The sequence below is a fragment of the Papio anubis genome, chromosome 4 (genome assembly GCF_008728515.1).
Source record: "Papio anubis isolate 15944 chromosome 4, Panubis1.0, whole genome shotgun sequence".
Classification (NCBI taxonomy): domain Eukaryota; kingdom Metazoa; phylum Chordata; class Mammalia; order Primates; family Cercopithecidae; genus Papio; species Papio anubis.
The window spans coordinates 111,978,278-111,991,864 of record NC_044979.1 but is presented as its reverse complement, the minus strand read 5'-3'; the positions used below and the strand labels follow the sequence as shown (position 1 = coordinate 111,991,864).

The following is a 13,587-nucleotide window of genomic DNA, read 5'->3' as shown; positions in this document are numbered from 1 at the left end:
AAACAGATCGGGTTATCATTAAACAGGCTTTTAACTTACTTGTTTTAAATCTTGAAATACACTAAGAAAAAAAAGCGAAGAGAGTTTTTGCCCAAGTTTAGGCAACTTAAAAATAAACTGACTGGCTTAGGGAAATAAATGAAGTAGTCTGCTGTTCAGGAAGGTTGCACTATCATGATTGAAGGATGCTGTTCCACTTCACCCTACGTTAGAAAGTTGTTTCATTCACGTCAAACATCATTTTTAACGTTGGCTTTGGCATGGGTGCTTTCTTTTTAAACATAGTAAATGTCTAAACGATAAAGGAATCTTGCTCCTGTGGGGGTTAGAGGTTTCACTGCAGAGACTTGCAAGGAGAAAAGCTGATTTTTTCACATGTTCCCACAATTGTGACTTTTCATACTTTCTATTTACTACAGAGAGCCTCTGGTTGTTGAGGTTGAACATTGGGACTCCACTCAGGGCCTCCCTGAGCTCAAGACAATGAGGCGATGTGTCTGTCTGAATCATTCACAGCATTTGAATCTATCTATGTGTGGCAGCTAATGAAGAAAAACACATTGGGGGCCAGGTTCATAGAAGGTGAATTCGACGTTTTGTGAGCAAAGCACAGGCCTATTGGTTTTGTGAAGGCTTTTCAAGGGATCCCCAATGTTTTATTATAATGCCACACTCAGGGTGGTTGCATTGCAAAGTACCTGGAAGGTTGCAGCTCCCTGAAATCAGCCAGTTAAAAGAGCCTTCTGAAGGCAACCAGGGCCGGCCCCTGCCAGTGTTTGCTGGAAATGTGGCTGGGCCAACTGTAGAGTTTGCAAATGCCCGTGAGTATTCCGAGGAGCAGGGTGACCAGTCTGACAACGCCTTGATGCGGGCGGCTTCTCTGCACTGGAGGGAGGCTGCCAGGCGCTGCTGGCGCTGGAGCTCACCTCCCCACCCCCACTTCGCCCCCAGCCCTCGGCTTTTTTTCCTTTTCCCGCGGCCTGGCTGGCGGAGATGCATTGTCTCCTAAAAGGCAGGAGACAGGAATGCTGATCAAAGCCAGGTCTGGGAGCACCCCTTCTGCCCCCAGACACCCAGAACCGTCTCTGAGCAATCCAGCATGTTCTGTTTGCTGGCGCGCGGACTGTGGCGCGCCGGGGCCGGGAGAACTCGGCGTGGACTTCCCCGCGCTGATGTAATGATGATGGATGCGGCGACGCGGCTGCAGACGGCGCTGCGCGGGCCCGGCGCACCCACTAATGAACCCCCCGCGCCGCCGCCGCGGCCCGGTACCTCGGGCATGGGACGCGGGCGCGGGCGAAAGTGGTGAAAGGCGTGAAAAACGTCCCTTGCCACCACTGGAAGAAACCAGAACCTGAAGGGAACTCGACAGGAAAGCGCAGAGAGAGCGAGCTTTCAAACAAAATTGGCCATACCCATACAACCTGAGCAACCTGAGCAAAACAATTACCATAATCAATGGGGACTCGCCTTTGTAACGATGAAAGTTTGTTTGGGGTTCCCCTGGTCCCCCGCCCCTTGCAGGTGTAAGTGACGACTCTAAAGAGGACGACTGGAGGCGTTTGTGTGCAAGTGCTGTGTAATATGTAGGTCCCGGCAAGAATTCGCCAACGTGGTAAAGGTTGCGGTTCTCTTGCTCGCTCTCTGTTCTCTTGCTTGCTTTCAAAAGCAGACCTGCATTACAGCATCACCAGGTCAGTGGCTCCAGGAAGCTTTAAATGCCTTGTGTTGTAAGAGGTTGACGCAGGTTCCGATTTATAATTTAGAAAGAAAAGACCCACCTGCAGGTAGGTTGCAAATAGGAGACGGATTAGATTTAAAATAGGATCTGGAATTAATTGTGTCCTGGGTTTAGGCCTCGGGGAAATTACAAAAGATTCAGGGATAGTTGAGTGGGAAAAAGCCTTGACTGTTTACTTTCAGGAAGGAATGTTTATCTCTCCTTTTACCTATGAAACTTCAAGCTTTAGGAGGGATATACCATTAGAGCAATTTTCCTTGGTTGCTTTTTTTTTTTTTTTGTTCCTTCCTCTCTCTCTCTCTCTCTCTCTCTCTCAGCTGCTGGGACTCAAACATCAGCTACAAACATTTTTCCCCTTAAGCATGAAAAGTCAAGGGGCGTGCCAGCAAATCTTGCATGTAATGTTTCAGTGGTGAAAGGGATTGAAGGAGAATAGTGTGGAGTCCTAAGCAAGGAAACTATATCGGGGGAAAAAGTATCATTTCATTCACATCTGAAACATAGTGGCATGTTTTCCTCAGGGAAAAGTCTTTGAAGTGAAGCAGAATTTAAAGTTTTCTCTTGATGCTTAAGTTCTAAATAAATTATACTTCATTATTTTTAAAATTCTAGATTTTACAAGTGTCGTGGAGCTACTGTCCTAGTGGTGTTTTGAGATTCCGTGAGGAATTTCTACTGGCCACTTCGATCCCGAATGCTTCAGTGGACCAGCTCAGGACTGACTTTCCAAGCTCCTCTTACTGTTCCCTGAAAATTCCATCACCACAACTCAAAGCGGCCACCTTTTGCCGCTCACTGACTCTTCACCCACAGTTTGATGAGGTGTGGGCGTCTAGAATGTTAAACTTTCTCCTTTATAACTGACAGGGACAAAGTTGTAAAATAAGCTGATATAATTTATAGGAATGTACAGGAAGCAGATGTCTGATTTGGCACGTTGCCATCTTTATAGCCCAGTTCCAAGCATAAACCACACTTTTAAATAATTAGTTACTAACTAATGAGATCCAAAAATAAGTTGTCAAAATAGAAGAAGGGGGTAGATTGTTGAGTGACCAAGGGCCTATTTTTAAAAAACCCATTTCAGACGGGGGTAGGAATTAGTATTCTTTAAGACCATTAATTAGTGTGATTTCAGTCAGTGCCTGGAGCTTTACCTCTTCTCACTTGAGCCTCTCTCTATGGTGATGAGCATTGGGAGGGTTTTATTGCTTTGTTAAAATAAAGTCCTTTGCCTTGGGGGAAAAACCAACAACTCCACAAAAACCAAGTTTGTCAAGGAATTTTGGGAACTTGTCTCCTGATTCCTATTAATTAGCACCCTCTGCTAAGGAAGGTACTTAGTTCTTACTAGGAATCCCATGTCTTAATGGGTTTTTCTGGTCCATTTGCGTGTTTCAGTGTGCAGTTTTAACGTTGTAGACTCTTTACTCAAATACAGCCAATAAAACTGTTATGTGTGTGTCGAAGGGAACAATTATAGTAAATGCTTGTTTATCCCAAATGGCTAAGAATGGAGCATTTGGATCAATTAAATATTTCTGCTAAAGTTTTTAGTTTTTATAGAATTTGCCAGTTTTCAATGAAACACTGAATATGAAAAGAAAATGTATGTAGCTAAACCAATGGTGATTGAAATTCAAGACACTGCAGAGTCCTGTAAGTCACAGGGTCATTGATGCGATCATTTATGTACTCAGTAAACATTCTTATGTGACCTAACTGCTGGGAAAGTAGAAACCTTGTCCTCATGGAGCTTACAGTATGGAAAGGGGAGGTGGATGTTCAGCACAGACTTTTCCAGATGAAGAAGAGTTTATTATCATTGTGATGGGTGCTAGGATAGGTTTGTGTAGGGCGTTGGAATTCAGGATTCTAAGGTGCAGTTCATTCATTAGTTCATCCGGTCAGCAAAGACTTCAATGAGTATATACTTCACTGGGTATACAGCAGTGAGCAAAAATAAACGTGTAGAACAGTTGTTCAAGGCTCACGCCTGTACTCCTAGCACTTTGGGAGTCCGAGGCTGGTGGATCACCTCAGTTCAGGAGTTTGAGACCAGCCTGGCCAACATGACGAACCCCATCTCTACTAAAGATACAAAAAATTAGCTGGGCACGGTGGTGAGCGCCTGTAATCCTAGCTACTTGGGAGGCTGAGGCAGGAGAATCGCTTGAACCTGGGAGGCAGAGGTTGCAGTGAGCTGAGATCACGCCATTGCACTCCAGCCTGGGCAACAGAGTGAGACTCTGTCTCAAAACAAAAGCAACAACAACAAAGAAAACAAGCTTTAGTGAATCTGACAATTAGTGATGCTTGCTAAAATTGAGGTTCCCGGGTGCCACCCTCCAAGGCAAATGCATTGCAGGAATCTGAATGCTTAGCAAGCACTGTAGAAACGCTGATACAAATAGTTCTTGTACCAAGTGGGAAACGATGCCGATTGTATTGGATTATTCTTGTGGCATACTTTAAAGATGATATTTAAATCAATTTTGAAGGACCATTACAAAAAGTAATTATTCTGAGATTGTTAGAGCTAGAAGGGACCATCAAAGATTTCTCCTTTAAGGATTCTCTATCCAGATTCTTGGAAAAGCTTTGAAGGTCTGTGATCGCTTAGAAATTAAATGTGTACTTTTGAGTTTAAGGGTATTTTCTGGGGAGAAGCTCTTTAACTTTTAACAGGTTCTTAAAGAAGATGTGTTCCCCCCGCCCAAAGTAAAGGTCAGATCTCACTGCCTGATTCTGTCATTTGACGGATGAGATCACTGAGGCTCAGCAACAGGTTGTTGGCCATTGTGCACTGTCTAGCTAGCCCCGGGGAGGGGGGGCGCCATGCAGGTAGCCCTGCCCTTGGGACTCATGCATGTTGGCTGCACTCAGAAGGGAGATCTCAAGCCCCCCTTTCTGTTGTATAATACTTTATCAGTGCCCTTTGAGGGGTGTCTCTGAATTTGGAGTGGATCTTACTATTGATATGGAAATTTAACTTAGTGCTTCTTTTTTCTTTTTTATTCTACAAAAGCTGTTCTTAAATAACTTGTGTGTTTTACAATGAATGACACTGGATAATCTCAGAAAAGAGATGGAAGTGAGTGGAAGAGCTGGTGTTACAGTGTGCCATGTGGCCTCTGGTTCTTAAACATTCTGGTTACTTGAATTCCAGATCAAGGAGGAATTTATTATGCAATGAAGAGCTTGCTGTTCCCTTGCAAATATGTGTTAAAGTAGACTGAAAATAGTTTACCTTGTATTTTAACTTTTTTAGTTGATCAAGCAGTTACTTATTTCATTTCACTCACCGCTGCTGTGATTGAGGATGTCGACATCTACTAAATGTAGAAAAATAAGCAAGGTGGCCAGACCAAAGAAATGCTTTCTATGAAAGTTGCAATCTAGATAACATGAAGAAAACATGCTAGAGAGGGTACTTTTCCTCTTTTATTGTATTCTTTGTAGGTGTAGAACATGACTGCAAAAAGGAACATGAAGCAGAGTGAAAATTGATGAATGATGAGTTAGGGCGATTATCACATGAATGAAGCCAGTGAAAGACAGACCTACTGAACCTGCCTTTAGCTGACTTTTAATATTTCCTAAGTGAGCCCAGTCTTTGCTATTACAAAGACCTTTCAACTTTTCCATGTGGAATCAAGAGCATGTTGTTCTATTACCTTTGTCTTAAAAATGTGACTTAAATGAACTGAAATATTCTTATGCTTTAAGGAGGTTAAAGAGTATAGCTTACCTGAATGAATTAGGATTAAGAGGTATATTGCAATTCAGATATCTTTATGAAAGAGGCAAAAATCACTGAACTGCTTGGCCTGAATTATCCTCTGATTCAGAATTTAGAAGTAGGCCTTCAATGTTAGAAATTGTCAGACTCTCTTGAAAAAATCTAATTAATAATTAAAAACCTTCCCCTGTTTTGGAAGTTGTTCAAATGCCCCTTCCTGTAAAACTGGCCACCTGAAGAGACATTTGCAGATGTGGCTTTAAAAAGTAATATGACACTTGTTTCACATGATAGACACAGTTGCAAATTGAGATTTTTAGATCATTTGATACCAAATGCTCAGTAGGGATTTGGGAAAAGTACCACATTATGGGCATTTCCCTCAGTTCTCTCTTTTTTTTTTTTTTTTTTTTTGCATGTGTAGAGTTTCACTGGTTTGTTAAACTTTGAGACATTTTTGCCAGAAAACCTGTGGAGAAGTGTCGTCTACATTTTGAATTTCCTAAAGCTCTAGGCTTTTCTCAGATGACAGGTGAAGTGGACTTTTGAAAGTTTTTTTTTTTTTTATTTTATTTCCACCGTTTTGGAAAGTTGATGGCTCTGTTGTTTTCTTTAGGGCATTTTTGGTCGAAGAGAGCTGAAGTAATGAGAAGACATCATGGAGGCCCAGTCCCATAGCTCCACGACCACTGAAAAGAAAAAAGTTGAGAATTCCATAGTGAAGTGCTCCACTCGAACAGATGTGAGCGAGAAAGCCGTTGCCTCCAGCACCACTTCTAATGGTGAGCAGCACAGGGATTACCAGCAGCCCAGCCTGGAGTCATTTCTGTGTTCTCTGCATTCCTTGTGAATTGAGCGTTTGCACCTGGACCAGTGTTTGTTCTAGGAGAGGCTGAAGAAAGCAAATGGGGCGGGGGCAGGGGGGGCAGCGGCGGGGACATGGAATTTAGTAATCTCTATTTTGGCACTCCACCCAAACTTTCTAATTTGAGATGTAAATGTGATAGGTTATTTATTATCAGAAGTTCCTGTTTTGGCATTTTGGAAATCATCTTGACTAGTCTGGCAAGAGTTCAAAATGCTTTGTGTTGCATATGGATCATCTATACTGCTTGGAATAATTAGTACAAAAGACACAAAAGTTGTCTTGTCGAAATTAGTGACAGGACAGGAGTCTCCCCCAACCCCAACTTTAAGTAGTCTACTTTAAAGGATTTTAAGAAGTGTTAATGATTGAACCTCAAGGTAATGTTAGTATCTGAGATGCAGGTTTTGTTGTTAGCTTATAAACATTTAATTTCCTTATTTGTGTTCAGAGATAACACAGAGCCACTGTTCCTGTATTCTATATTTTTAAATTTTAAGCAAAGTGTTGAGAGGCATTTCAGTTCAAGCATGGAGTGTTGAAAATAAATTCCAGAGCCTCCCTGGTACAAACAGACTGAATACGTTAATGGTAACCTTCACTTCCTGTCCCTGCTGTTTCTCCATTGTGGGCCACTAATGCCTTTCCTTTTTGTAGATTTCATAGCCATTCCTGGCCTCGCTGAATTTCTCTGATTCTCCATGGGCCTGTAGGAAGAATGAGCTGGCCCGTTCTAGTTCCTGGACACTGCCTGTCTGGGCACACTGATTTGTATGAGCCAACCTGCTATTCTTATATTTTCTATATTCCAAGACAGGTTTTACTAGATTGATTTACATGTTTTCACATCCACTTGGAAAGTCAGAATCTCCTTTGGAAGATAACTCCAGTCCAGAACGTTAGACTCTAAGGGCAGATACTTCCAAGCAGCCTGACCACTTCTCTCTGGGCCCCTCCATGTCTGCTGAGAGCCTGTGCTTCTCACCTGCACTTCTTCACCCAGTTTCATGAGTGTGCATTGCTGACTGCACTGGGTAGGGAAGGAGCTGGCTCTTAAACCTACTGGCAAATGACTTCAGTTTTAAATTGATCCTTAGGGAGATGTATTTATGTCTCAGTTAAAATAATGAATTTACATATATGTGAAAGTATTTCCTCATTTATTGATGGTATTTAAAGTCAAGACTGGCGCTTACTTTAACTGAGCCATAATATTTGCATTTTTCATCCAATGTGGTTATAGAAGGCATTTCTCCTTAAAAATATGTTACCTTGGTTTCTTTTTTCTGGAATTGGTAAAATTTAGGCAAATTTATTATTTCAGAAATAGAATCAGTATTTGCAGTGTTGGTTATTTGGTAATTTTTATGGTAATTCTGTAGGAATAAATGCTTCCTACGTATTTGACTTCAGGAACATCAGCTTTTGGTTTTCTTTATAGTTTGTGTGAGTGTACATGCCTGTGTGTCAGGGTGTGAGCGAGTGTGAGTGTGTAGGGGGTGTGAGTGTGTGAGGATATGTGTGAGTGTGGGCAAGTGTATGCGTGAGTGTGTAGGTGTGTGGGTGTGTGTGGTAGGGGTAACTATGGGCATGCGTGTGTGTGAGCATGCATGTGTGTGAATGTGAGAACAGGCAAGAACAAGTGCATGGCAGAAGATGTTGCTGCGCTGCCTGGAGCCTGCAGAAGCGCCTGTCGTGTTTATGAATCTCAGCTGCATGGCCACAGAGTCTCAGTCTTACGAAGATACTGTTGTTTGTGCCACTCCCACACCTAAACACATTCTCAGGAGGTTTTCCACTGCAGCTGCATTTGTCTTGAGTTGCTCTTGGACCTCAGGTTTCCCTCATGATTCTGTTGAGGGTGATTGGGAGCAGAACTAACCTGACCAGCCCCACAACAGCCAGGAAGCCACGAGATAAAACTAGCCAGAGAAGGAGCAGTCGTGATTTACAAATGTTAGTGCTACAGTGTTAAATAATCACCTGTTTCCTCAGCCCCACTCCACTGGCTTCCTGCCCTGATCAGCTTGTGCCCTTGAGCCCACTTTTTCTCCTAAATGTGTATGAATCCTCTCCTGTTTGGGGGCAGACACTCATTGGTCAAACTTGCAGGGAACATACCTAAACGATAGCTGTCCTAGAAATCCGGTGAACTCTGATCAGTTTTTCAGTGTTCCTGTGACTTCTAACAGATTTAGTGTTTCATATTTTGGGACAAAAATCAAATAAAAGAAAAATGGAAGTGGTGTTTTTAAACATGGATTGCAAGCCGACAGGCGGACTCTTGGAAAACAAATTTAAAGAGAGGAACAAGTAAAAGAAAGGACAATAAACCTTTTTCTTTGTGTATGTGATGCTAATAATTACCATGGTCTTTTTTACAGAGTCCTCTACAGTTTTCATCTAACTAGTTCAGCGCCTCTTTACAGTCCCAGGATTATGCTGAGGGGCGTGGATTGCTGGAAGCGCAGAGGCCCTTTCTTCTGCAGCCTGGTCACCTGCTGCCTCTGCACTCAGTCTTGATCACAGGGACTGGTGTGTGGGCTTTGGACCTGCCCCTGCCTGGGTTTAGAGTTCGTGGGGTGCAGGCTTTCCAAGTTGGGACACTATTTGTGTGCTGGCTGGTGGCTGACATCGCCGTGGCCCTCCATCCTTCTGTCCATCCATCTGTCCCTCTGTCCCTCTTCCTATCTTTTCTATTTTTCTCTATAAATATTTCATAAATGCTTGGACCCCTGCACTGAGGCTATTCGTAGAAAGGAAAACAGAATCATGTGGATGCTATAACAGGTAGTACTGATTGCTACTGTTCCCAGAAGGGTTCTTGTGTTTCCTTTACAAAGCCCTGAACTACATCCATTTGTAACTGAACAATTAAAAATGAGTTCAGTTTCAGCCAGGTGCGGTGGCTCACACCTGTAATCCCAGCACTTTGGGAGGCCGAGGCAGGCAGATCACCAGGTCAGGAGATCGAGACCATCCTGGCTAACACGGTGAAACCTGTCTCTACTAGAAATATAAAAAATTAGCTGGGTGTGGTGGCGGGTGCCTGTAGTCACAGCCACTCAGGAGGCTGAGGCAGGAGAATGGCATGAACCCGGGAGGTGGAGCTTGCAGTGAGCCAAGATCGCGCCACTGCACTCCAGCCTGGGTGATAGAGCGAGACTCTGTCTCAAAAAAAAAAAAAAAAAAAAAGTTCAGTTTCAAAAACCAAATGAATGTGATACCTGCATTTTCTCTCCTATCCACCATTTCATGACTAAAGTCACACAAATGAACAAAAAGTTTTGTTACTGGCTGAGTTATTGGTGAGGTTGCCTTAATTAACTTTTCCAGCCATTCTGTGGTGCAATTTGTTCTTCATTGTGAGCTTCCCAGCCAAACCACTCACATTCCACTGCATGTCTTTACAGATCTGTTTTCGTACTTTTCTCAGTGGAGTATCTGCTCCTGGAATAACATTCGTATAGAGTTTTGTTTAAACATATGTAGACCCACAACCCAAAGGTATAGTTCAGAAAACTTGAACAGCTTTTTAAAGAAGCATTTGCCACTTAACACTGAAATTTAAAATAATGCAAGTGAAAAACTGCTTTGTAGAACTTGTATGACCAAAAAAAAAAGCAAGCCAAATTTGATTTTTGTAACATTTAAGAACCTATATCAACATATAAAGCCTTCAGTAACCCTTATGCAGGAAGTACAGTGTACCCATAGTTTAATGTGCCCATGGTTTGATTTTAAATTTTAGTGTTATATTTGAAGTGTAAATAACAAAGGAGATGGCATTTAGTTTTCTGAATTATTTAAGTGCAATTGTGATTTAAGTGATCATTTGTGGCATTTCACACGGTGGCTTTCCCATAGAAAGTATGCATGCGGATCTTAGGTGTGATTGTTGACTAAAATGTCCAAGTCCATTAATGTGTGAAGACTGTAAGTAAAATGGCTTAATACTTAATAATCTCTTTTTGGTATAGATTCATTACTTCATAAGCTACATGTTGTGTTTTCTAAATTAAATAAGAGTTTTTTAATGTATATCTTCCAATGTTCTACATATTCTCATTCTCTTATACAGTTTTTTTTCAATGATTTGCAAATACTGACTTTTCAATTTGAAGCGTTTTGCCTCATTTTTGGCCCATGATTTTGTTTTAAAGGAGTAATTCGATAGTTCTTATTAATCTACAACTCAGCTTTAAAAAAGAAACTAATGATAAACGTATGTAGCCCGTGGTCTTGGGGATCTTTGATCAGATCTGATAGTTATTGGGAACATACTTTAAAGTGATAGAAAGCAGAAATTATTATTGTAACGCTGATGCAATGTGAAACCAAAGTTGATAGATTAATGGTGCAAAGGAAGTTCCCTGTTCACTTTGATTCTTTGAAAAAGAAGAATTTGGTTCTTCGCTTAAAAAACTATTTTCTTCAAGGTTGGTAAGGGGAAAGTGTTATGGTCTGCAAATTCCTAAGGAGATGCTTTTTTTTTTTTTTGCTTTAACTTTTGGTTACTTCTTGGCCTTGGGATTTGCTTTTAAACTATCCATTGCAAGGGTGTTATTAGGTTGGTGCAAAAGTAATTACGGTTTTTGCCTTTAAAAGTAATGACAAAAACTGCAATTACTTTTGCACCAACCAGTGATTGTGATGTCTGTTGGTCTTCCAGCTGGGAGTAAGATGGCTTTGAGTTTTGTTGGAAGTTTGAAATTCATCTGCTATTCCTCACCATGAGCTCTTATCTCCTTGACTTTTTTTTATGGTAAGAGTATATGTGCCAGTTCTGCTCTGAAATGGGCAGGCAGTTCATGCCATAAAGACCATAGGTTGTGAGTTTTTGCTTTCTTGTTTCTATAGAGGTCCAATCCCTTTTCTTTGCCACATCCCATTTCCTGGCACATGACAGATAAGTGGAAAGGATGTTCAGATAAAATGGATTTCAGATTATAGGATGTTCATTCGTAGCACACACAGGTTCTGGCATCTGAAAGCTTGGTTGGAGTTCTGGCAACATGAAGGACTAGCCATGTGAGTGTGGGCAGATTAACTTTTCAGCGTTCCAGTTTCCTCATCAGTTTAGCAAGATAATAGTAAGACCTACTTCACACTTCACAGGTTGCCATGTCATAAACATATAGGAAGGACTCTGCAAACGTTAGCCATTGCTATCAGGACAAAGCAGGCTGGTGAGTTAAACATTATGAATACAAAACAGAAAGATTATGTTGTCTTGAACATACACATCAGTTTTCAAATTAAGGGAAATATGTTTGGCAAAAGTAATGGTGAATTTGCTGGACTCAGATGTCTGAAAAATAGTTCAAGATGTTTCACAAATCCCAAATGTGACCAAGTTTGCACATCTTAAGGAGGGATGGATTAAAAAAACAAAGTTTCTGTAAACTTCCTTCTAAATGCCTTCTTAAATCGGAAAATAGTGAAGATAATCTTGGGAACATTTATTTCGGTTTTCTCAACCTTGAAAAGGTAGTGTTGTACTGATTATATGCTATTGCATTAGAAGCAGCATATATATATCCTTTTTCTTGATTCTTTTCCTGGGTTGAACTGGTGGTTTGTGCTGTATTCGAATTAGATTTTATTTTTTATAAAGAGTTTTTATGTTTATAAACGAACTAACTGAAGACAAATATTCTGATTCTAATAAGAGCCCCAACTCTCTTGAGCTCCAAACTCACATGTCCTGTACTCTGGTTACCACTGTGTTCTTTATTTTGGCTAAGTATATCACCTTTCCTGTGGTCAGCCAGGCTTGAAACCGCACCATCACCTTTGACCCCTCCTTCTCTCCTGCTCCCATGTCCTACCGGTTTTGAGGTCCTGTTAGATTTTCCTCTGTAATTACTCGCTCGTGTGTCTCTTCAGGCCAACCTACTGTACTGTGTGGTGAAAACCCTCACACCTCATGCTTAGATGATTAAAATGGCCTTCTGTCTAATCACCTTGCCTTTCATCTCCACTCTTGTCATACATGGGACTTGCTTCTGCCAAATTAGGCTTGTAGAATAAAGTTCAAAGTCTTTGACGTACTATTTAGGTATCTTCTAAAATCTGGCCCCAGTCTGACAGTCCAATCTGATATGTTCAGAAGTAGATATGCTACTATCCCATCCCATAACCTATGCTTTAGTTAAATTCAAGGGCTCTTGGCCTTTTGTCCATGTGTTCCTCCACAGAAGTGTTTTGCTAATACCAATGCATGTTTAAAGTCTCAAATGTGAATACGTCCCCAGTCTCTTTCCTCATAAGGTCTTGTGTCCTTTGGGGAACTGACTAATAACACTAGATTTTTTTTTATTTTTAAAATTATTATTATTTTAAGTAATAGACTTTGTGTTTTAGAGAGGTTTTAGGTTTACAGAAAAATTGAGCAGAAGATAGAGTTCTCATATACCCCCTCATTCATACTTTCCCTTGTTATTAACATCTTACATTAATGTGGTACATTTGTTACAACTGATGAACCAATATTGATGCACTGTTATTAACTTTCTGTCATTCACATTGGGGCTCACTCTGTTGTACAGTTCTATGGGTTTTGACAAATGTATGTCACAGATCCGCTACTGCAGTATCCTGCAGAATACTTTCAATGCTCTAAAGATCCCTCATACTCCACCAGTTTATCTCGTCCCTTCCTTCATAGCACTCAAGTTTTACATTTTAGTTAAACTTCTTGAGAGTAGCACCTGGTTTTTCTACCTTACCCCCTCCCTGCTCACATTCAGTGTTTTTGCTGAGAGGGCCTCAGCAGATACTGAATAAGCCTGTAAATCACAACACTTTGAGACAGGAGGGCAGGGGGCATGTGTAACACAGCAGTAGTGTTGTGCAGTTAAGCCAGGGTTTGAGCCCTGTCCCTACCACATAATTGCTGTGTGATCGTGGGCTAAGTACTTAACCTCTCTGACTCTGGCACAGAGAGTATCCAAACATGTTAGCTATTGATAGTAATAGTAATATGACTCTCATGGATATTATTTGCCAAGATTAAATTTATTGATGCTTTTCATCTCACTCCTTTCAGCATAATATCATTTGTTAGTATTCTCTGAATGGTTCAGGTTTAATCTGATTGAGATAATTAGAAGGATTGGCTAATAGGAAATCCTTACATGAGATTGGTTATCAGGTTCTAGCTTAACAGTCTAGAGTTAGGGAACAGTATCTTAAATCACTGGTCCTGAAATTGGCACAAGTTGGGATTTTAGCCAT

At 41.2% G+C, this 13,587-nt stretch overlaps 1 protein-coding gene across 3 annotated transcripts in view; it reads left to right on the top strand.

Annotated features, from left to right (window-relative positions):
- Positions 1 to 13,587, top strand: part of GLI3 (GLI family zinc finger 3) — a 278,558-nt gene that overhangs the window by 8,516 nt on the left and 256,455 nt on the right. For all 3 annotated transcript variants that reach the window (XR_002520954.2, XM_021935856.2, XM_009203061.4), the window contains exon 2: positions 6,100 to 6,265. Coding sequence is in view for 1 of the 3 variants with exons in the window: in XM_009203061.4 (XP_009201325.3) it covers positions 6,142 to 6,265 (124 nt within the window). In the remaining 2 variants the exon portion in view is untranslated. The remainder of the gene's footprint in view (positions 1 to 6,099; positions 6,266 to 13,587) is intronic.